Source organism: Neolamprologus brichardi, chromosome 5 (assembly GCF_056152115.1).
Source record: "Neolamprologus brichardi isolate AB-2024 chromosome 5, ASM5615211v1, whole genome shotgun sequence".
Lineage (NCBI taxonomy): Eukaryota > Metazoa > Chordata > Actinopteri > Cichliformes > Cichlidae > Neolamprologus > Neolamprologus brichardi.
In genome coordinates this window covers 8,581,081-8,606,023 of record NC_142108.1, presented here as the reverse complement: position 1 = coordinate 8,606,023, position 24,943 = coordinate 8,581,081, and the positions used below count along the sequence as shown (strand labels likewise).

The window sequence follows — 24,943 nt, the reverse complement described above, 5'->3', positions numbered from 1 at the left end:
TTCACTGAAGTACTCTTTTATTCCAAATGCAGGACCAGGTCAGCCAAATAACACATGCATAACGTTGTTTTGGTCATTTTTCTATCTCTACATTATAGATATTTAATACATAAATGACTCCATCTATACAAATATAAAAATATGTGAGGCTTCATTTACAACCATATGTACACTGACTTCATTAACTTAAGTGAAATTATTAATTCTTTTATCTATTTACATACTATTAAACTGAATTCAATAGTACATTATATCCTATATCTAAATCACATTGCATGAAAAAGCAAAACTATCTGGTAATGTACACTCGTTTGCTGCGTGGAAATTAAGTTAAAAAAATTGCACCTCAGCTTTTGATAAACATTGGGACTTGACAAAACTGCACATGTAACTGTTCGCCTTAATACTCAGGAGTTATTGTGAAAAGTTTAAAAAAAAGGAAAAAAAACATGCAAACACTTGTTTTTTTTACTGTTAACTGACTGTAATTCATCACTGACTTTCAATTACATCATAATCAATGATAAATAACACTGGATAGTTGGAGTAGGTGATTTTGTTTTTGTTCCAGATGGAGAATTTTAGTGTACACAAGGTGAACAACAGCCCTTTTCAGACATGGGATATATGTAACATTGCTAGCTTCATGAATTTGTTTAAGTCAGAGGGTTCTGTCATTCAGATGTAGGTCCATTTTACATAAATGTTCTCATGGCTTCACTGAGAAAGCACTGAAGGAAGGAAAACTTTCTGGCTGTAATCAGCTTTCATTTAATAAATATATATATCTGCCAGGTCAATTTGTAGTCATGGGAATACATCCACATCCACACATTTTTGTAAACAGATTAGACACTTTATAAACTGTAGCCTAAAAACTATGACAGGTCATTTGTCTAAAGTCTACAAGGTCATCATCACTGTCTCCACATTAAAGATATTTTATTGTAATTTAAAAACCAAGTGCCACAAAAATCTTGCTGCTAACTTACTGCAGGTATGTAATATGCTCAGAAGAAAGACTTCCATAAACAGCTGGAAGCAAACTAACTTGTTTACATTGCTTTTTATTAATGTTTTCTGAACAGGTTAGAATAGGTTAAAGTGATCATTCACAGTCTATCTTCAGTACGGTATGTTAAGATGATATATACATGAAGTCACTGGTCCATGAGGTATGCACTGACCAGCGTTGGTGCTTAAATGTGGAAAATGCGGGATATTAAAACTTTGTCCGGTGTGTGGGGGGAAAAGGTCAGTTTATTGTGTTTACGTTTTTTCAAAAAGGAATGGGTTTGTGGCTTTCTTGAGCAGAGTGAGACCATGAGATACCTACTGAGAACTGGTGTCTGATTTGCCAGTTACTGGCTTTTTAACTTCCAAAATAATCATGTCCGTTAGTGAGCTTAACAACTCAGAGCAGACACACATAATCCCTACTATTGTCCAAGCCAATCCATTAATGTTACGGCATACTTTCAAACTTATCCAGTGCTTTGTAAGATTGGCACTGCTGAAGAAACATGTTCAGATGTTGCTAGATTAAAGGTAAGGAATGCATGTCTGAAAAGGGCTAAAAAGTTATATAATGAGCAAATGTCAAGATGTTAAGAGATAATGCAGTTCTTGCTTTTTCTGCGTTTGCGGGTGTGTAACTGCCCACTACGGTTGGGTCCTCCCATTCCTGCGTTGTTATACTTGTGGACCAGCTCCTGGTTGCTGAGGTAGCGCAGCTGGATGGGCCTGGGTATCGGTTCACCCAAGAAGTAACCTTCATCCTCTGATTCTGAGGATGATGAGCAAGTGGAGCACCAGTCATCGTCATCATAATCATCCCAGGAGTACTGATTCAAGCCAGTGCGTCTGTTGGCCCCAGGGTTTTGTAGACTCAGGTCTGAAGTGGTCCTGGGGCACTGCCTGAAGAGTTGGGGCTGGTATCTTCCCCCTCCTCCTCTTCCACCAAACTGGTCCCTTGCACTCCTTGGTGGCGGGAAACAGTCATAATCCTCTCGGACATGTAGCTGTGGTCTTTCTTGAGGCCTTTGTCTTTGCTCTGCCACCAAGTGGAGAGCATTTTCTGAACGAGAACGACGGGATCTCCGAGAGCGGTGATGGTGGTGCCTACGCCTCTGTGGAGTCTCTTCTGGGGCATCTATCCGGATACTGGCTCCCCTTCCTCCACCTCCACCACCACCTCCACCCACCCTGCGCTCACTAATGGGAGGCAAGCGTGAAGCGTTGGCGTTGCTCACCAAACTAAGCCCATCTTCCTCCTGAAAGGTGAAGCCAGGTGGTAAACGAGTAATGCCCATACCCATGCCCACACCCATGCCAGAAGGGTCACAGTACTGCATCTGGTATTGAGTGGGTCTGCGAGGGTTCATTTCCATATAGGACTGACCAGCAGTGAGACTGTGAATAGACTCAGAGCTGCGAAACTGCCCTGAGGAGTTGAGGGTGTCCACATGACTTTTCTCAGACACATTCATTCCAGAGTCTTTGCTCAGGTCCGGCATAGAGAAACGTGAAAGGTGCTCCTGACGCTTTCCCCCAGCATCTGAGTTGCCTGTAAGGAAAGAGAGTAGAATTTGGAGAAATCACTGCCTTTTACTCACTGTCACTTTAGCTTGGGGAAACATCTTAATATGCAACAACATGGAAACACACCAAACAGAAACTGTAAGTCAAACCAAGATCTAGTGAGTACTACTACTACACCAACCTGTAGCATTGGAGAGAGCCAGAGACTCCATGGATCCTCTTGGGGTCTGCTCTAACGGGGTCAGTTGCTCTGTCAAGTTAAGTGCATTTATTGGGTTCCTGCTCCTTGCTGTTTGTTGGGTAGTTGCTGAAGGCCCCGCATCTCTGTCCCTCTGAAAACCGTGCAAACTAATTGAACGCTTGTCTGAGGAGAAGCCATTGTGTTTTTGAGTGCAGTGGGACACCTCAGTGAAGCTCTTTTGGGTCCTCAGTTTGGGTGGATAGTACTCTTCTGGAGCTTGCTGTTGGAACCACGTCTCATTCAGAGAGTGGCCTTTCATGGCTGAAATAGGCGGTCGCTTTAAACCTCCATTCTCCTTGATCCTGTAATCCTGCTGTTGATTATTCTGTCCAGAGCAGGTGGGGTTATAGACACTTCTGACATTGCACTGGCTAAGAAGCTGGAGAGGTGTGGGATTAGCAGTTGGATCAGATTGGGATTCATAAGTGTAACCATCGCCTGCTTGCTCCTGGTTCTGCCAGGAAGGTGGCTCACGAGTCAAACTGGGTGTTTGGCTGGACAGACTCAGAAGATCCATTTGCAAAGATAGTGGGTCCACTTCCCCTGAACATCTTTCAGTCTGCACCCCGCCTCCCCCTCCATTCTTTGTTGTTTTAGAGCTGCGTCTGGACTCTCTAGTGGAGCGAGCACTTTGAAAGGCCGAATCAGAAGAGTCGGAGCCATTAGGCTCTTCCCCTAGACTGCAGGAGCGGGAGCAGAAGATCTGGCCTTGCTTGGGCAGGAAAGGCCGACCCAGCAGAGAGCGTTTACAGCGTGCACAGCAGAAGCAGCCTTCTGTAGCATGCCAGTGCTGCCCGTCATACGTCATCTGGCCTTGATCAATACCTGAGGGAAAAATAAACACATAAATGACAGATACTCATACTCACGTATTCATGGCATCAAAGGGCATAACATTTAAAAATGTAATTTAAACAAGCTGTGTTGTGTCAAATTGCAGCATACTGCAAGTAGCTTATACAGTAAGAAAATGGAAAATGGAGCTAGAGGCGGCAACTTTGCTGTGTTTCAGGGTAAACTCATTATGACGCTCGCCCAGCATTGTATAAACACATAGCATTTTGAGAATGTTTCCAGTTGTTGCAGGGGAAAAGAAAACCAGCTATTTGCTAATGACTGCCATCTGGATTGAGAGTGCTTTCTGGTGGTTTTCATTTGTAATCAGTTTTATTTTTGAGGCCAAATACTTTTCTGTATCCTGTCTGACTAATAATTACAGCGCAAATCTGTAGAGAAATATGTGCCAAAAATCACACCTGGGCATCCTGTCCTGGGAAACACACACGTACGTGTGCAGTTACACATGCATGCACATGAGCACGAACTCAAAGACAGAAAAATTGCTTATAGGAATGTTTCCAGCTGAAAAATCCCCCATTTTCTTCTCTCGCTGGGGTTGTCTCTACACTTGTCTGACACTTTATGCCTTTATAAACTTAAAAAAACAAAAATAGCAACCAAAAACTGGCCCATAATTTGAAAAGCCATGTGATAGTCATCCCTTTTCCCAAATGTTGAGTTCCACACTGCATGATGTATATTGTATACATTTCTGTGCTTTGTAAAGGCAAGTCTGTGGTGCTCAGTTTTGCACCCCTGCCACAAATATTCTGAACTTTATTCCATGAGAAAATGCTGAAAACAAGACCACATCCATGCTACTGTAACTCTTTTCTTCTCTGTGCAAACTTGCATCTGAATCCTCTTATATATAAATTATGTATTTGGAACTTTAATAACCTTTCAGCAACCAATTCTTTGCATGAACTTCTAGTCATTAATGCAGTCCATATGAACAGTGATGGAAACAATAGATGGAAGTGATGGATGATGGGGAGTGAGGCAGCATACCAATATGTTCCCCGCAGGAATCGCAGTACTCTGCATACAGGGACTCGAAGCAGGAACAGCAGTAGGGCCGTCCCTCCTTCATGATGTAACGCTGACCCCCCAGCACCGTCTCGCACTCAAAACAGCAAAAGTGCTTCATATGCCAGTGACGGCCCTCTGCCTCGGTGCACTCATCTGCAAAGATGATCTAAGAACAAAGACATAAGAAAGAGTATTGTTTATTGAAAGTCCATAGCGATAAAACCGCAGTTGGGTTATTACTGCGTGCTGAATGACAGGACAAAGACTGCTTGCCCTCCCACTCCATACCATTTTTTCCTCTGCAGCTTGGCACTCTTAGATCATTCTTTGTCGCCAGTTCGTGTAGGAGGCTAATGTGTGTGAGGAACTGAAATCTTGGTGGTGCATTTGCTTTTAATTACGCTGCTGTTAAACCGCTGGGATGCATTTAAGTGCCAAAAGAGTCCTTGTCCCCATTTGCAGAGTAAGAGTCGGCGTTAATGGGCTGGGAGATCAGGATATTGAAACTCAACCCCTTTAAACTGGATAAACCTCAGCAGACATTAAACTGTGACGGAGTGTGCTGTGAGCTCGTAAGCGTCGTATGACAGCAATTTGGTGTGTATATAGGCATGTGTAAGTGCAGAGTGCATGTGTGTAAACACTATAAATAGCCCTACTGGCACAGTTACAGGCACAGCTTGTCCAAGTGGGTGACGTGTACCTATTAAGACATGACCATCCATGTGTAGCCTTGTGTGTCTGCGTGTGATGTGCGTTTACCTCATCGCAGGCAGTGCAGCGTGGCTTCAGCCTCTCGGCGTGGTGCCGGCCGCAGTAGATCTTTCCATCCTGGTAGAAATAAATGAGGTCCACCAACAGCTCGTTGCACATGCTGCACACGAAGCACGCAGGGTGCCAACACACACCGTGACCTGCCCGGGATGCGAACACAGCGATGTCTCCGCCGTTTATCTGGCCTCCACACTAAACAGAAAATGAAATGAAACAACTAAATGATCGCTGGGTTTATTTGTCACAATTTATCAGCTTTCTCTTATATGAATCCAATGTGAGCACTGTTTCGTTTCTTATTTAAAAAGTGTCTAAAGCTCAAAGTACAGAATTGAATGAAACGCTTCTTTGATACAATAATGTAAAATCTTTGCATGTGAAAAAAAAAAACCACCCCGTGAGACTCATGTGTCATGATCCAGCAAGAAGTCACATGGCTCAAATGAGTTTTTCAAAGCATAAGGAAAGCTGAAAGTCCATGCCTGCAGAGCTTTTTTTTTTTTTAATGAACAGACAGGCCAGCATCCTGATTTGTTGTATGGCATCACTGATTGCTTAATGTAAAGTAATTCCTGTTAAAACGGTTCATTGGAAACAGGACATAAGACCATCTAATCCAATTTGCTTCATTTAGAGGGATGGAATTACAATCTAATCCGACAGGAAGTGAAAAATTGTTTTAAATCTGGGATGAACTCCATTTATTGGACCTTTAGTCAAACTTACTGGAGCATCAGAGGATAATGGCCGCAATTCCAACCACTGTCATCATCACTTAATATCACCCGTTACTCAATTGATAATACAATTGATAGATTGGTCTACAAAAAGTTACAGTCAAGTAATACATATACTAAAGCCGAAGTTAATAGCTGTAAATTGGTTGTTCTGTCCAATCAATGGCCGGAAAAGACAGTTTAGCCTCACAAAAGACTCCAGAAAACATTCTGTTAACTGAAAATGTTTCACGGATTAAACAGTCACATCAGCGCTACAGAAGATGCAACAAATAAAGAGATTTCCATGAACTTAAAGTCCACCTTCCATTGGATCTCTAATAAGGTCAGGTTAGTGCTGATACCAGTCGAACATACCGGATCAGTAAATCTCTGTCTGTAACACAATTATGCAAGTCGAAAAGGCTGCGAGCACAAAGGTGTGTTCAGGAGGTGGGAACCAGAGAGATAAAGAATTTGAGGGGCTGGTGGAGGACACTGGTGGGACAAACGATAGATTTATTAATGGAGAGATATGTAGGGAAGATTAAAAAAAAGTGTGAGAGAGGCATGGAGGTGTACAATCAGAGAAGACAAACGAAGATAAAGATAAACGGGAAGATAAACAAGCAGCAGCACCAGTAAGACGGGAGGAAAGGTCAGGCAGGCAAAGCAGATTTAGAGGGGTGGGAAGGTGGAGACGGAGGTAGAGTTGCAATCAGGTTATCTAACTGGCACAAAGCCTAGAGCTGCAAGAAACCAAAGAGGGGGGGGGGGAGAGAGAATTCAATCAATACAAACTCTCCCAGCAATCCACTCCCTCGTGTGTGTGTGTGTCTGCTAACTGGATAAGAAACACGAGCTATAAAGCAGCTGTACACCCGGAGCACCAGCACAGCACTGAGTATCTCCACCTTGTTTGAGCTTGTTGTAAATAAAATGCTAAACGGCCAGTGGATGCATGAAGTGTGTATGTTTATTGTTAAACAGGAATTCCATTCAGCTCCAAACTTCCATTATATAAGAGTACAAACACTAAGCATCTAGAGAATTTAGAGCAGTCTAACTCAACTATAATGAACTCAGCTGTATTTCAGAATTTTTATAGTACCATACTCACACACATCACTGTAAGAGTTTGAAGTGCGACAAGGTCACAATAGTAATTTAACTGGACCTCCCTCGTTTATATACGTCAACATTAAACCCCACTGACATGCCAGCAGGTCGTTCCATATGTCTGCCACATGACTCACTTCTGTCACTTCTCTGTCCACATAGAAATGACATTTATATAAAAAATAAATCAATAAATAACACGGAGGTCAAATGTATATTTTATGCTTTCGACATTTCTTTCAGCTACCTGTTCGCAGATCGCCCCCATCATCGTCACGGGGAGTGGGCGGACGTTGCCCCGACCCAGGTTTTCGCGCTTCCGCTGGTTACTGAAGAGCTTCAGCTCTCGCTTCTCCTCATCATCCAGACTGTTACAGTAGCGCACCTGGATGAAGATCACATGACCATGAAACCACGAGAACATGAACTGGAGCGGTGACAGAAAATGGATGGATGAATGAATACTAATTAAAGTGAATAGAAATAGTTTGATTTTTTTTTAAAGATTTCAATAACTGTATAATGTTTGCCAGGTCAGTGACTGATCCCAGAGTTGAATTAATTGTCATCATGTTTTTGTCATTGCTAAGAAGTACTGATATTGTGCTCTGCTTTTGCTGGGTGCAAATTGTGAATCAGGACTAACCAGGAACCACGTCACCAAATGAATAACTGGCTCTCAGATCGCAGCTGACGAAACAACTGACCAATCAGATTAGTAGGTGGAGTTAAGAACCCACCCACTACCTGACCACAAATTGGTTCTGTGAAGTCCCGCTTAATAAAGTGAAAAGAAATAACAGCTCAGGCTGACTGTTAGCCTAAACTAAGGTGGGAAACAGAGCCGACCTTCACGGTGATCCTGTCTTTTAATCTCTTCAAACGAACTGTGGTAATAATTTATTCATGTAACCAACTTTAACAGGCAGCGATAAACACTTCCCTATCTCGCCCATTAGGGAGACAGACTCCACTTTTTAAAGCGTCTGTCTTCCCCCCGCTCCCCCTCTTATCTCTGTATTGCCCTGAAGGAGGTGAGGTGATGGATGGATGGATGGATGCATGGATGGATGGATGCATGCATGGAAGGTGGTGGGGGAGGGCATCTGTTTGGACTCACCTCATTGTCGTGGGGCGGGAGCTGATTGAGCAGCTGTTTGATCCTGTATTTCTCCCCTGGGCTGTTCACGTAGGGCACCTTGTCCTCAGGCAGGGAGCTGTAGTACTGATGAACCTGAGGGAGAGACAGAGAACATTTGGACTGAGGGGCTGTTTTCATTACCAGGTAAGTGCTCAAATATTCTGCAGTAAGTGACTTCTTTCTTTTGTTGTTGTACCATCTACAAAAACTGAGAAATTTCAGCCTTTATTGGATATTGTTTTGATTTTATCATTTCAGGGCTAAAAAGGTAAAACTGTGCAAGGACCAAAGTATCAAGATCTGCCACTGGGAGTCAGTCTCTCTCTCTCTCTCACACACACACACGCACACACACACACACACACTTTGATTTATGGCCCACCAGTAGAGACTTAATGGAACCGCACCTCTCCATCTCTGCACACTGACAAGGGAATGCATTACTGACCTGTCACAATTACACACACACACACACACACACACACACACACGTACACACACACACACACAAAAACGAAATAGTGTTCAACACGTATGCCCCCAGCAATGCAAGCGTGTGGCAGCAGATTAATGCTAATGTGGACATTTGAAATTACTTGGACAGTCTTTACATCACCACAGCAGACAATGAGTGTCATTTCTGTGTTATTTATGACATTCTTTTTATTACACTGTAATGAGGGGGGGCTGGGGTATAACTGAGGTCAGGCAGTTATATATGAATGTGACTGGAGAGGGGGGCAAATGAAGAAAGCCACAGGGTTTTTAAAGAGAGGTTTGAGGATAGATGAAAAAGAGAGAAAGGGTGAGAGGTGGAGGAGGAGACATGAGAGGGAAAAAGTTAAAAAGATGTGAGTGTAGAGGAAGATATCTTTGTGTATGGAAAGACGTAAAATGTAAAATGTACACCAAGGACTTTGAGAGAGACAGCATGTGTGATCGATGCTTGCTGACAAGATCACGTCTCTCTTGATGGCCTACAGGTCAGCTGAATGGATTTACCGACTAGCCTTGTCCTTGGCAATAACACAGTCTGCCACACAAAAGCAGATTAACCTGAATAACGCAGACGTGCATCAGTGTGTAAACACCCGAATCAAAACTGAGCAGCTTTCGAAAACTCTCTTTAAAGGTGCAGCATCACATCCAGCATCAAAGACGATCTTCATTTCCTTTAAGTATCCACTTGTACAAGCGTATTTGTTACTGGGATGAATTTATAGCAGGAGACTCTTTGCTGTAAATGTAACCCAATTCCTTCTGCTTTGCTTTTGTTGGCTCTCTGCTGGCGTTGGCAATGGACATGAGATCTGTGCTCAGGAGCACAATTTAGGACGGGCATTGAGGGTGGGGTGGAATCTCTGGATAGTCCCGAAACAACCGACTGGTCAAGTGCCGATATATCACACAGCACTGACAAACAAAAAAGACAAACTCGTGATGCACGCACACACCCACTGTTAATGATAAATTACAAAACATGCTTCCAAGAACAGCAGGGTTACAATCTGGAGGTGAAAGGCACACTGCCCCGAGGAAAAGATCTAAAGAAAGATACACACACGTACACACATGCATACACACAAATATTCCAGAGCGAGCCAGAAGAAGCAGCTTGCGATAATAACTGTAATCGAAAACAGACGGAAGTAAAGACAGGGCAGAATTTCAAACTGTACTGAAGGGAGTGTTTTTTAAGGCTGAAGCAAATGGTAGGACTTTACAGATGAGTGACAAGAGAGATTGCTTCACACAGCTGGTTTCTATTGCTGTTAATGGCCAGGCAGGCAGGGGAAAAAGACACCACCAGGCACCAGTTCTGACATTCTCACAACAAGCCACTTTGCAGCGGTTAGTAGACACAGATATTATATAGCTGAGAAAATACTGGTAGCTATAGTCAAACATTGCGGAGGAAAAAAAGGGTGTTTTTACTGTGAAGAGAGAGGATTTAACAGCAGGTTTCATTCATTTCCCTCCTGTTCTCACGTCTTTGCTGAGATGTGTGAATGCCCATGGTGCAAAACTGTGCCAAACACTGCTAACATATGACACCTAAACACAAAGCAGAAGTGATGTTTATAGGAATATTACTAGCTTTAAAGATATCTGATCATGATCCACGAAATAATAGAATTTGGACAGCAGGGTAGCACTAAATTAAATTTTTAGAATCGCAGCCATCTATCGATGTCAAATTCAGCAAATATCAATCTCGCTGTGGCGCAACAAAGGTAAAGCGAGGAAGAGTAATTCAAGTCATTAGTCCTCTTCATCCTCCAGGGACTATGGATTTTTACACATTTTCTGTCAAATACCCAACTAGCTTTTACATCCACTGACCCATCATTTACCCGTCCTTCACGGCTGCTGGCTGCAATCAAGTCAGAGGCTGATGGTTTTATTGTTCTTGATCTCAGATCGGAATGAGTCCAATTGCCCTCTGGTCTATTTTGGAAAAGGTCAAACTGCCCTCGCTTCTTTCTCTACCTGGCGCTTTTCTGTTTAATTCATCTACTTCAAGACTCTCGGCCCATGTTAGAACCTGACAGAGATACAAGTTTGCATGAAAAACCTAAAATTGAATTTCTGTACAGACATGGCACATGGAATTGATGCCTAGCAGAGTTTCCATATTAGACTGCAGCTCTTACACATGAAGAAAACGCTTATCTCTCACAGACCACTGCTAGTTATCATTCTTGCCCTTGACAAACGGTAACTTGGCAACATCCAATAATTCTATTTTAAACGATGAAGAGGAGAGAGCGAGGCGACTAGCGAGGGAGGAAAATGGCCCAATAACATGTCAAACGCACTGAATAATGGCTCCATTTGTTGCTAAAGATTCTTTTGCCGTCTCTGCATTTCAGCACCCTGATAGTGGAAAGTAGAACTGACAGCACTGCTTGGTTGACAGAAACAATCCCAAGTTATCCCTCAGACACACCTGACTGACCACAGTCCTGCTTAGAAATGTCTCATTACAGAATAGCAGTACATCACTTGAGGCTGAACAGGAGACAGATACAGTTCCGCGGTTCAAAGCAGGAAGACTCTTGATCTGCAGTTTTTAACCTGAAGTTTTAGCTTTATGTCCACTCTCCTGAAAAAAGTCACACCAGGTCTCCACAGCTTGAATGATTTGTCATGTCAGGTTTGGAAGATAGAAACTGCTACAGCTTCTGGCACATTTCATGTGCTGCCTGCTGCTAGGTTAAAGCTAGAAGTGATTCAGTTTAACAGTCTAATGTTCTTTCCATTCTCATGATCAAGTCAATCAAGTAATATCAAGTAATAAAAAAACAAAAAACAATAATCCTGAATCTCTTCTCTAGGCTGTTTAGCATTCTGATCTTGCTATACTAATCAGCCCAGTCCTCTTTATTTCCTGAATGTTCCCGAGGTTATATTTTCACCAAATGAGAAGTGACTACGGAGTTGTAAGCATGATCCTGGAGAGGGATGAATAATAGCTGGTCTCAGTCCTTTGAGGTCGAAACAGTGGGGGGTGTGCCAACAATGTACTGACCAGCTCAGCTCATCAACAAAATGAAACCGGCTTCAATAAACGTTGTTATTGTCCCATAACGCTGGAAACCCTCCCACGTGTGCGCACCTGCAGTTAAGTGAAGTATTGTAATAGACGATTTTCTGCACGGGTCCATTTTATGTGCTTATGTATTAACGCAGGCTTAGCTTTGTGGTTGTGAGGGCAATGTAACCTACTGTAAACATGTTTGCAGGGAGAAGGAATTGGAGATTAATTTAACTGCTGGAAGCACATAATCCTTGTTATCCATTAGCTGGGAGAAGGTGCAGTCAGCATGTAATATATGCGACACATGGCGACATGCAGGTCTAAACGAATAGTTGGAATTTGTATTAGATTTCTGATTATTGTACTAAAAGTGTGTTATATATTTGAACTAACACCTGCCTGTGCATATCTCTGAAAGACTAAGCTTTAACCCATGATCATATTTTACAACACCAAGCCTTATCCTAATTCACTATATAAACTTACACTGCTCAACTGCCACTACAGTGTATGGTGAAATCGGAGCTTTTGAAAGGGCGATGTAATGTGATCCCACGTCTTCTGTCATTTCATTCACGTTCAAGCTTTAATTAGCCTCTGTATTGTATTATCTACACTGGAGGAAACGAAAAAGCTGTGGATTCAAATGCTCAACAATTATTTTTTTACAAAAACTTCAGCTTCACATGATAAAAAATAGATGAAAGGATTGGACCGGTGCACACAATTACACATATTTTACAAAAAAGGTGACAAGAGAAGTGATAAGATGGCGTTACTAACAAGACTGAAATGCTGGAAGACCGTGTGCTCCATAGCAGAATAAGACTAAACATACCTGTTCAGGTTTGAGACCCGGTGGAACCCAGGCGTACTCCTCCAAGGCACAGCCTGAGTCATCATCCGAGGTTGAGTTCCTCTGGAAGTCGTACATCAGTTTGGTGACCGTCTTCTCCATCTCTACGGGCATGGCTGTCACTGCATGCTCCTCACGACGACACTTACAGTGTACACAGATCTTCCTGCCAGTGACAAACAAAAAAAAATGTCGCATGTGTGCTTACATGTGCAAATTAAGGACAGATATAATGGTCTAGAAATAAAGCAATCGTCTAAATGGTAGCTTTAAAGTCTGGTTCATAGTTTGGGCAGTGTTGTGCATCTAAACCTCATGATATCCCTGATCATTATTAAACAAGTTCTGTGTTTGATAGAGTGATGTATAAAGAAGAACAAGAGGTCACATGGTGTGAGCCTCTAGCGTCCATCATTAATAATCAAAAATAAACCATTAAAAACATCTTTTCTTTCAAAATTAGCCCAAGAAACACAAACTCGAAGTCTGCGAAACAACTTTTTTCCCTCCACAGGCACTCTTACTCATCTCAGTTGAAATGTCGAGGATTCCCACTGTGGGTTTCCCAGTAAAAGAGCAATGCTCATCACTCGTCTGCGGTATGAAGATCTTATGTCAAGCATGCCTTGGAAATAGGCCGAATACAGCCATTGACAGTGATGGAAAACAGCACTACGCAAACACAATACACAGGCACTTTGCTATGTACAAGGTTAGCGAGAACCACTTGCAGATGCTTTGCGAGGACAGTGCCCCACCCCCATTAGCCAAAGGGATCCACCCATCTATAACAGGGAAAGCAATCCGTGTGAGAATTCCCACAGAAAACTTAGATGCAAGAGCAAGGTCACATTAAGGCACTAGGGGGTCTACAATCATTTGAGCTGCTCTTTCCTATAATTTTCCTAACCCAAGTTAGAATATCGCCCCTTCATCCATACTTCATTTCCATAAAATAATACATCACCAATCACAGTACCACTGTCTGATTTTAGTTTCAACACCAAATACAGCTCATTTAATCATTACAGGATTGAAATTAAGCTTATAAAGAATGATTTTGGGTTTGACTGCTCACCTGTCTTTTGATTTAAAAGCCCATAACATCATTGCTGTTCATCAAAGTAAAGCTGTATTTTTGCAGACACCTCAGCTTGTAACTGTGCTACTACTAGAGTCAGCTGTGTATGAGATGGCTTAGAAAAGGATCGCAATATATGGGTTCAATACTTGAGTGTATGGGCCAAAATGAAAATGTAGCCCAACACTGCCAGGACTGCATTCTGATGCAAAGCATAGAGACAGTGCAACCATACAGATCGCCGTGTCCTTGACAGCTCTAAACCCTGCAAATAGAAACTGGGTGGGCAACGAGGTCACATCCCACTAACCCTTGCTGCCGCTCAGGCGGCCAAACCGGTGAGACAATCCCATTACCTTCTCAGAGGGATGCTGGCTTGTCTGAGAGACAGCCCTATGGAGGAGCTTAGGGACAGTCAGGACACTGTAACACATCCTCAGCCATCCAAGGTGTCAGTCTGTCCGAACAAATGAATGCAAAGTAGTCTGCAATATCTGGCTTCTTGTGAATCAGTTCTTGCAGTGCGATATATTCAGCGTGTAACTGCTCGACATTTCTTGCAGACTTTATTTTTAAACCTTACGGTACTTGTTGAACCTGTTCCCACTATAATGACTACTGAGCAATTAGGTCTGATTGGAATTTCAAAATAGGTACATGTGCCGAGTCAATCCTATTTTCAAACACTGCCACTGGATATGTCCGTAAGCCTTTCTTAACTTTGCTCTGTACTGTAGCTGTGGACTCTTGAGTCTGTTGAGCTTACCGATGGGTGATGGGTACGGGGCTGCGAAGCTAAGACTCAGTCACAAAAACAGTTGGCACTGTCCCAGCGTTTGTGTCAACTGCCTGTTAACGCAAAGTGCTCTGAGCCAAACGGCCATAATGCTTCATCGTGTCTCTCCCTGAAAAAAAACACTTCTTGTCCAAGGGTTTAGCCTTAGTTAACAAAGCTCAAAATCCAATTTGACTTAGCAGTGATTGATTTGAGTGATGAGACAGACAATGAAACACATGGAGCTCACTTTATTTAGTTCGAGCAAAACGTCTTACTGGCATGCCACAACTAGCCACATGCCTGTAATATATGTATATATACATAGCTGAAGATGGATGAGAGATTATTTAGCGACAGGCAGAAGCCTAAAAAGCTCATGCTTTGAGCTCCAGCTAAAGAAGGACCTCTAAACTTCTGTTGTCATTGTGCAAGGGCAGCCACAGACTTCACACACACTCGCTACATAAATATTAAGAAAATGCCTGAAGTGGGCAAATATCCCTGTCATGAATATTGATGACCATGATAAACAGAACAGATGTAGATGAAGTCATCAATGAGCTGTCAAGCAGGCAGACTGGGAGAAGGGTGCTTAGCAAATCCCAGTCCCAAGAGGATGATGCCATAGCCGGAGGCAAAGCAGCTTGCCTCATTACAGACCAGCACTTTCACAGTTATTACTGATTTAAAGATGATTTGCTGGATGGGAACAGAATCTCATGAATCTATGAGAACATACACAATCACAATGAAAATGGTCAAAGCGCAAGGTGGATCCACCACACGAGATAAAGCACATATGAACACTTAAAGACAGGTATTTTGTCCTTGGGCTAAGAAGGATGAAACCTGAAAGAAAGCCTCTTCACACCACACCTTTCATGTGTCCACTCAGAAGGAGGTGACCCACATCTGTACAGATGTGGGTCAGAGAGACCTTCCTCCAAGTGATTCACCCCAAACACGTCCTGATTTTCTCAAATCAGAAAAAGCAGAGAGTCTGTAGACCTTGAGGGTCCGTTTGCCCTGCTTTCCCCATGATTTACATTCTTCATGGACATGCCTGGGATTTCCCCTCAACTGAAACATAATCCCCGAGCTTCCCCGTGTAAGCTACATGATTTCAATTAGATCAGATTTAGAAACTCTGGTAAAACAAGTCAAGTGCATCACTGACGCCTCATAAATGACTGAGATATAGGGAAGGAAGTAAAGAGGCTTGTTATTTTTTTCAAATGTGACTGGGCTTCTTTTTTTTTTGTCCCCTGGGAGAGCTGATATATCATTGGTCAGCCAGAGTGAGGGTTTTATCAAGCCCATGGGGTGGTTGGGGTATGTTTGTGGTTCGCAATGATGTCAATGGACAATGGTTCATATTTCAAGTTAATTATAATCATCATTCACCGCTGCAAGATGAGCACCGTATCCCAGGTAACGGGTAATTTTAATACGCAACTAGGGTCTACTGGGCTGCTCTACAATTGCGTACAGTTGTTTTAACGGTTGTCAATCAGTGCAGCAAGCTCTTTAGCAAGCACAGTATCACAGTTTGTGACAGGCTGTAAGATTAAGTTGAATATCTGAAGACAAAACAAAAGTGGGCTCAATGAATTTATTTATTTTATTGATTTTAGAAGCCTGAAATGTGGGGTTAGGCTCTAGTACTGATTTAAAGATGATTAAGTTTTAGGAAGGTAAGGTAGGTACTAAAAAAACCCCATCTGATAAAGAGCAATTCACAGAAGTGCGTCTTTTGAGCAGAAGTCATAATTTTCTTCCGAAACCACTGCAGCTTTTCCATGGTATCAGAAGGTCAGATTAAAATCTCATCTTTAAATGCAAGCCTTACACAAAAAGCAGAGGTTGCATGACAAGAAGGGAGAGCGGAGAGGACGGGACAGCTGGGCGCAAGGACACTCCAAGTGTTTTTTTTTCATATCCCCCCTCTTCTTCTGCTTTTGTTTTCTTTGGAAGAAGAAGCGTAAGAAGATAGAGTCTTTTGTCTTTAACGGCCTGTTGTTTAGCAAATACAAGCTTTCCGGCAGTAATATTTGAAGATAAATTTTAAAGGCGCTTTAAGAAACAGCCCTGCTTTCACAAATTATAGCTATACAAGCTACACAAGCAAACAAAGTCGTACCTATGGTCTACATTTTTGACTTCAGAGCTATTAAGAGTTAATCACAGGCAAACATGACTGAGGTGTCTCTGGCATAACCCAGGCTTGATAAAGGCATTTTCCATGTGTGGCCAATTAGCAAGAACCTGCTGCAACGTGCTGCTGATGGCCAAGATTAGGCCCGCACCCACCTGTCATGGCCACTTATAGATTAGCCTGCTCTTTTGAACTAGGCCCTGGTCTACACTAATGGGCAACATTATTTTACAGCATGTTCAACAAACAAAAAACAAAAAACTATTATGTTGGCACTGAATTTTGACAGTGTGAGCTGGTTTTTTAGTAGACGATTGACAAGTTAACACAGCAAGGTCACTTTTAATCGTCACAAGCAGCAAGAGCACCTGCAAAACCAGCTGTCAAAGTCTATAATGGCCAATGTTTGAAAACATAACTCAAGGGATTGTGGATATTTTAACAGTTGTATTATGGGAAATGTAGGCCATCATATTGGACCTGAATCGGTCCAATATGAAACGGAAGGATAAAAGGAGACTGTGTTTGTATAACATCACACTGGGACACTTTTTTACTGTGAGTTGACTTATTCCATAAATTGACAATACTTTCGATGGGATGGGAGGTCATGGAAGGGTCAAACTTGCATCAATACAGATGTTGTTTTGGAAGCACTGTGGTGACAGGTCGTTAGTCATTCTAGTTCAGTTCCCAACACACATTAAATGGCCTTGATACACTTTCAGAGAAAGTACAATATTGCTGTTATATCACGCTGACTTTTCTTTCAAAGCGTCAGTGAGGAAAAGGCAGGAACCAATGAGCATCCGAATCACCACACCCCCAAAAGACAGTTGCGTATGTCAGATATGATGTTGGACAGGCGTTTAGGTTCCTGTCAGTCTGCTCTCGGACCCGAGGTGCACAGCGATCCTGCAGCCAGCTGCCACACATTATTTCACATTATTCATTGTCGCCCATTCATGTGCTAATCCAGCGGCGCTTTTCACTGCTAAAAGTAAGTAATAAGTAAACTATCTTAACAGATCAATTAATCTGCATTGAGTTGTGTAATGCAAAGCCACAAAGACGTACAGTCAGCAGCAAACTTCAGGAGAAAAAACGACATAAATAATCAGACAAAGAAAAATACAGATCCTTCTCTATTGCAAACTGTCGAGAAGAAAATACTAATTTGCAGACCTTTGCTCGGGCAGACTATTGTCTGTTGTGTCAGTTCAAAATACAATCCATATGTCACACAGCTACACGGTCCACAGCACACATTACTGGTCTGACCAGTGCGCTACAGGAGGTGGGGTGGGGGATATAAACCAGGGAGAACACGTCCACAGAGAGAAAGTTCAGCAATCTGCATTCAAGTGTTATTTACAATCGAAAAAACACCCACTTGTGAAACAGAAGAGTGCAACATCCTAAAAAAATCTTGTAGAGGGTTCAACTTGTTTATACATTTAAAAAAAAAAAAGGCAGTGTGCTTTAACAGTCCTGCGATTATTGTACGCATAAATTCAAATCAGGATTAAGCCAGACAGGACTAAAAGTTCACGAACAGACTCTGGTGGCGCATTCCCCAATCAATCGAGCCTTTAAAGTCCCCGTCTCCGTTTGCGCTTTTACACAAGAGCTACCAAACAATAACACAAACACTATCAATAATGTGCCCCTTACCTTCTTACAAACTGCAACCGAGAGAAGCCATTACCGTGACCTCGGAGGCTTTGGTGTTGCGGGTTTTAAAATACGCGTTCCTCATTGCAGAATTTGTCACACAACTCCAACTCCAACAGCTTCCCCACGAAAACACGCCACTCTCGCCCGCTGCGTGATCCGCACCCCTCTGCTACATTTATCCCGGCCGTTTAAAAGCCTTTTGTCAACCCTCTCCTCTTCGCAAATACACTCTGGGGGGGCTCTGCAAACGAGGAAAAGCCCCAACGAAGAGCCAGTATGAAGTGCGTAAAAGCGGATTCCTCTTTTCAGTACGTCCAGTAAGTGCGCAAATTCCACCAGAGGGAGAGAAAAAAAGATTTTGTTGCTCAACGAGAATAACAGAGCTCTCCTTTGGCAGTAACGTTAAACACTGCTGCCGAGTCTCATAGAAGATCGGCGCGGACTTTCGGTGCGTAAAAGCCCAGAGCGCTCCAAGAGCTCTGCTTTCTGCTGACAGAGCCACACAGCAGCAGCGCTTTAATCCTCCCCCCGTTTGTCAAGTGCGCTTAGATTAATAGCTCGATTCCGGTTTACCCTTTCAAAATAGAAGCATGGCGTCAAAAGTTTGGTTCACTGGTCGATCTATTATTTTCTTCCTCGTTTGTGTTTATAGCATTTATTTACGCATATTCAGTTTTATTTACTGAAACACTGTTTCTTCTCTTTTTGACATCAAAGTCCGTTGCAGTGCAAATGATTCTGTGAAAAGAAGACCAATGGACCTTAAGTTCTTATTTATAATAACATAAATAAAAATGAAAGTTTGCATGTAATCATGAAACCCACCGATAGCATGGGGGGCATCTACTTTAGTTTTTCCCCTCTTCTTTGTCAATTCATACTGTGATGAATGAGTAATGAGTATACAAAATTACTATTTTGTTCAGATATTGAGTAGCAAATATATTTGTTCTTCCTGTAAACGCCATTACTTTTAGCATTTTATTTTCACATTTTGTTTCAAATTACAGCACAATGTCAACTTTCTATTTGAAGGCAGATTTGTTCACTTCCTGTGTTATTCTGGGCCCTCTCTGGTTGGTCAAACAAGTGCACGCACACGCACACACGCACACACACACACACTTTTCTCCTCTGTCCTGCATGCTAATATGCCAGTGTGATGTCAGTAAGTCAGCATCCCTACACTAGTGTAATTAGCAGCATGAATGACTGGTGGTCTGGCAGGATTTGCATGTGAATCAAACCACTTGCCTGAGTCAGTTGCTGGGGGCAAAAAGAGAGACAGAAAGGGAGGCAGGAGAGAGAACAGCAGCAGGACGCTGACTTGGTCATGCAAGGACATGAGCGCTCATCCAGAGAGAGAGAGGCAGATAAGCTCTCTTTAACATGAGAAACAGACGTTAGCTGAAACAAAAGGACAAAAGACTTAGAGAGCAATGAAAATCCACTGTATGAAAAATGAATTTAGAGCTCTTTAACAGTTTCATGTCACACGTGAACCATTTTGTTTCCTTTACTTAAAAAAAGAAGAAGATCTAACTCACCAAAATACAGTGGACAATTGTTTGACGGTGTGTGTCTGTGTGTTCATAGTGCTGTGGACTGAGACAGTGACCTCAGTCAGTACGCACACACATGCTAAAGTTCTCCGCTAATATGTCTCCTGCTGTAGCCAATAGCTCTCTAATTAGGCACGAGTAATCCAAGCAGGTATCGTGTTGTGTTTTGAACCCACACAAAAAAATGCAGCTTGCTAACCAAGTTATCTACAGTTAGCACTCAACCAGTCTTGTCAGAGTTCAAAACGAGTGGGTGATGCCATGATGCCAACATTCATCTTTTATATACAGGCTATGACAAACATTTGCAAAAGTTCTCAAAACATCCTGTGTTATACTTTCTGTTACAGTAGGCATCTGCACAAGAACATCTGCCACGATGGCACTCACCCTCTCTCTTACACACACAAACATGGTAAATGAGAGATGAGGTGAAAAAAAAGGTTTATAAAAGCCTGCGCAGACATTGTTGCTGATCCTTTCAGATGTGGAGGGTGAGTCTTGCAACATTGCGTGTATAACTCCTTTGGAAATCTAAGAATACTAGTAACAGCTCAGGCTGTACTCACAAGCACTCCATAAGATTTTATAAGCCCTAAACGACTGTGTCCTGTACTCGTAACAATCAGGTTACAGGTCAGCTGGCTCGGGCCCAGCCGCTTTCCTCGATCAGTCATTCCCTTTTTCCTAATAAACTGCTCCCAGACCTGCAGTGAGCTGTTTCAAATGCCACAAGAGGACTGAATAAAAGTGTAGGGGCCAGCTCAAGGGACATACCACAGATAGCATTGCCTGCATAGGCTGTTGGCATGCACAGAGAGCCTTTGCTTGGTAATTTTAGACAGTGAGCCAAACGGGTTTACTCCCTTCCTTCCTAAGTATGCATATTGTGGGTTTTTTTTGTCTTTATCAAAGCACAGGATGAGCAAAACTGTAAATACATTAACCCCTGGGCTGGGTGCATATCTGAAATTTGTAAGAAAGTTTTACTGGCTCAAAGGATCTTATCCTACAAGAACATTAGTCAGCTCTTACCAGAAGGAAGGAACTGATTTATATAATCTCTGATATGGTCAAAAGGCATTCCTGATAAATCAGTGTCTTTATCTAGATTTGAAACATAGCCAAGATCCCAACATGGCCTCTGCATCTTTACTTCTCATCTGCTTTTTTAGGAACACTAGTCTCCTCTCCTTTCATGTGGCAAATGCTGATGGCTATCACTGTAGAGTCAACACACGAGGCAGCTGGGACTCAACCCAACAGCTGATAGCTCTGACATGCTGGGAGGGAGGTAGAGAACCAACTTCCCATATAGCCTCACTTCCCACCGCTGCAGAAGGTTTCTTAAGTAAGTCACCAACTAATGTAAAAGCCCATTCACGGTCTGTGAGTGGTCACAAGGGTCCACGTGAAGTAATTTCGTTAACGGCCTTAATTCGCAGGGGTGCCCTTGGTTCCCTGCGTGGATGCCATTGTGCAGTTCCATACTGTCTAGACTACAAAATATGTCAAGTGCACATGTAACACAAAAGTGAACTGCACTATTATACTGTCAATCACATGTACTCTGTAATTTTTTTTTAAACTTTACTTCTTTACGGTCTGTATCTTTATAACAAATGCTTAAACACAAGCACGCAGCATTAACCCAGTCTGAATTACTAAATGTGTTTCCCCTCTCATTAAGACCAGGTCATAACCTGAATAAAGCTAAAGTTATTTTAAAGTTTAGAAAGTATATATATTACATTTCTTTCTGAAAATAATCTGTTTATAATAATCTCTATTGCTACAGTTTTAAAAAATATCTATATTTTAAATTACAGTGGGGCAAAAAAGTATTTAGTCAGCCACCGATTGTGCAAGTTCCCCCACTTAAAATGATGACAGAGGTCAGTAATTTGCACCAGAGGTACACTTTAACTGTGAGAGACAGAATGTGAAAAAAAAATCCATGAATTCACAAGGTAGGATTTGTAAAGAATTTATTCGTAAATCAGGGTGGAAAATAAGTATTTGGTCACCTCAAACAAGGAAAATCCCTGGCTCTCACAGACCTGTAACGTCTTCTGTAAGAAGCTTTTCTGTCCCCCACTCGTTACCTGTATGAATGGCACCTGTTTGACCTCATCATCTGTATAAAAGACAGCTGTCCACAGCCTCAACCAGTCAGACTCCAAACGCCGCCATGGCCAAGACCAAAGAGCTTTCGAAGGACACCAGGAAAAGAATTGTAGACCTGCACCAGACTGGGAAGAGTGAATCTACAATAGGCAAGCAGCTTGGTGTGAAAAAATCAATTGTGGGAGCAATCATCAGAAAATGGAAGACATACAAGACCACTGATAATCTCCCTCGATCTGGGGCTCCACGCAAGATCTCATCCCGTGGGGTCAAAATGATCATGAGAACGGTGAGCAAAGATCCCAGAACCACACGGGGGGACCTGGTGAATGACCTGCAGAGAGCTGGGACCAAAGTAACAAAGGTCACCATCAGTAACACACTACAACGGCAGGGAATCAAATCCCGCAGTGCCAGACGTGTTCCGCTGCTGAAGCCAGTGCATGTCCAGGCCCGTCTGAAGTTTGCCAGAGAGCACATGGATGATACAGCAGAGGATTGGGAGAATGTCATGTGGTCAGATGAAACCAAAGTAGAACTTTTTGGTATAAACTCAACTCGTCGTGTTTGGAGGAAGAAGAATACTGAGTTGCATCCCAAGAACACCATACCTACTGTGAAGCATGGGGGTGGAAACATCATGCTATGGGGCTGTTTTTCTGCCAAGGGGACAGGACGACTGATCCGTGTTAAGGACAGAATGAATGGGGCCAAGTATCGTGAGATTTTGAGCCAAAACCTCCTTCCATCAGTGAGAACTTTGAAGATGAAACGAGGCTGGGTCTTCCAACATGACAATGATCCAAAACACACCGCCCAGGCAACAAAGGAGTGGCTCCGTAAGAAGCATTTGAAAGTCCTGGAGTGGCCTAGCCAGTCTCCAGACCTCAACCCCATAGAAAATCTGTGGCGGGAGTTGAAAGTCCGTGTTGCTCGGCGACAGCCCCAAAACATCACTGCTCTTGAGAAGATCTGCATGGAGGAATGGGCCAAAATACCAGCTACTGTGTGTGCAAACCTGGTAAAGACCTATAGTAAACGTTTGACCTCTGTTATTGCCAACAAAGGTTATGTTACAAAGTATTGAGTTGTATTTTTGTTATTGACCAAATACTTATTTTCCACCCTGATTTACGAATAAATTCTTTACAAATCCTACCATGTGAATTCATGGATTTTTTTTTCACATTCTGTCTCTCACAGTTGAAGTGTACCTCTGGTGCAAATTACTGACCTCTGTCATCATTTTAAGTGGGGGAACTTGCACAATCGGTGGCTGACTAAATACTTTTTTGCCCCACTGTATCTTTCTTACTTGTTCTATCGCTATATTTATTCTATTGTGTTGACAAATAAATTTCCCAAGGGGGTGGGGGGCAATAAAACTCTTATCTGTCTGCTACAGTTAGCTCAATATTAGAAGCAGCTTTATAACACCAAAAGTTTGGTGCTGCTAGATCTCCAGTCAGGTAGTTTGAAAAAACAGTTTCAATGAGATGATGAAAAGTCTGGCAGTCACACGACAAACTGGTTAATTTAAGGAACACTGCTGTTATCTATACACTGTATATAAAAGATGGACAAAGACACTGAGCTGTCACCCACTGGTTAGCCACGCTCTGCTGCGAACGCTCTGATGAACCAGGGGTAGATCTAACTGAAAAACTGAGAGACACAACGTGGTCACATGGTCTGGACTTACCAATCATAAGGTAGGCCCACCCAAAACATTATGTCCTATTCAATAGGAACTGAAATTAGTGACTGAGACAATGAATGTACTAGAAAAGCATTTACTGAGGCCACAGATCCAGGAAGCCAAAGCTTGTTTCGCCATAGACTTCTTTATCAAACAGAAAAGCTCCCGTCCTCCACAGGAGTGGACGCTTCAGTGGACATTTATATCAAGATTCATATTACGTTTTACATAAAGTCTCTTTTTTACTGCAGACTGTCAAATATCACACTTTGCAACAGCAGGATTTTAACTCCGCCTCCCTGTGTAACTGTTCGGATCAGCTATAAACACTTTAGATGTGGTGTGGTGACACTCTCCTTGAACTGGTGACTTTCAAGTGTAACTCAGTCTAAAAGAAAAGCAGGAGCAGACTGGAGTTAATTTTTAATTCTTGCACTTGGTTACATATTAACAAATAAAGCATCCCTGGCGAGTGCATGGCACTTTGGAGACGATGTGGAAATTGTTGTCAAGCAATCCAGATAATCCTGGTAAGCTGAGGACTGCTTTCAATCTTTATTTTTGTTTGCTTACATCCCCCCACGCTACATTAGGGGTGTAATGATTCATGGGAACACTTGGACTCTGTTAGAAAAGAAGAGGAAAGAGAGGCCAGTGAGTATAAAAGGTTCAGTGGGCTGATATTCAGTTAGAGCACATAGACCTCCCTTTTTCCAGGGGCTATCAGTACTTTGGCCCAACTACTCTGCCTAGAAAGCAGATTTAGTGACACACAGCACTGGGCCCAGCAGCTCCTCTGTACCCTTGTTCCCAGCAGATAAGTGGCCATTATTCATCCCGTGTTGAACATTAACTGGATTAATTCTGCACGAGTTGAGGGGTGAAATTGTATTTGTCCGAAGGGAGGGAAATGGCGAGGAAATGAGGAGAGCAGCCAGCTTGGCTGAAATTCTAATTAGCTCGAGGGTTCGTTAGCACACAAACTCTACTCCTGCTGCAGAAGCCTTGCTGATACAGAGGCCTGTGTAAGCCATTAAGCCGCAGAAGGAAAACGGAGAGAGAC

General features: G+C 42.6%; 1 protein-coding gene across 2 annotated transcripts in view; it reads right to left on the bottom strand.

Annotated features, from left to right (window-relative positions):
- Nucleotides 1-24,943, bottom strand: part of prickle2b (prickle homolog 2b) — a 98,693-nt gene continuing 73,750 nt past the window's right edge. The window contains exons 1-8 of one of the 2 annotated variants that reach the window (XM_006784604.3): nucleotides 18,490-18,966; nucleotides 12,784-12,967; nucleotides 8,384-8,497; nucleotides 7,511-7,648; nucleotides 5,417-5,620; nucleotides 4,634-4,820; nucleotides 2,723-3,607; nucleotides 1-2,566 (exon numbers count right to left, since the gene is read on the bottom strand). In XM_006784604.3, the coding sequence (XP_006784667.1) occupies nucleotides 1,608-2,566; nucleotides 2,723-3,607; nucleotides 4,634-4,820; nucleotides 5,417-5,620; nucleotides 7,511-7,648; nucleotides 8,384-8,497; nucleotides 12,784-12,915 (2,619 nt within the window). In that variant the 5' untranslated portion in view covers nucleotides 12,916-12,967; nucleotides 18,490-18,966 and the 3' untranslated portion in view covers nucleotides 1-1,607. Of the gene's footprint in view, nucleotides 2,567-2,722; nucleotides 3,608-4,633; nucleotides 4,821-5,416; nucleotides 5,621-7,510; nucleotides 7,649-8,383; nucleotides 8,498-12,783; nucleotides 12,968-18,489; nucleotides 18,967-24,943 lie in introns of those variants that run through there. The other variant, XM_035905220.2, reaches the window with a different exon arrangement.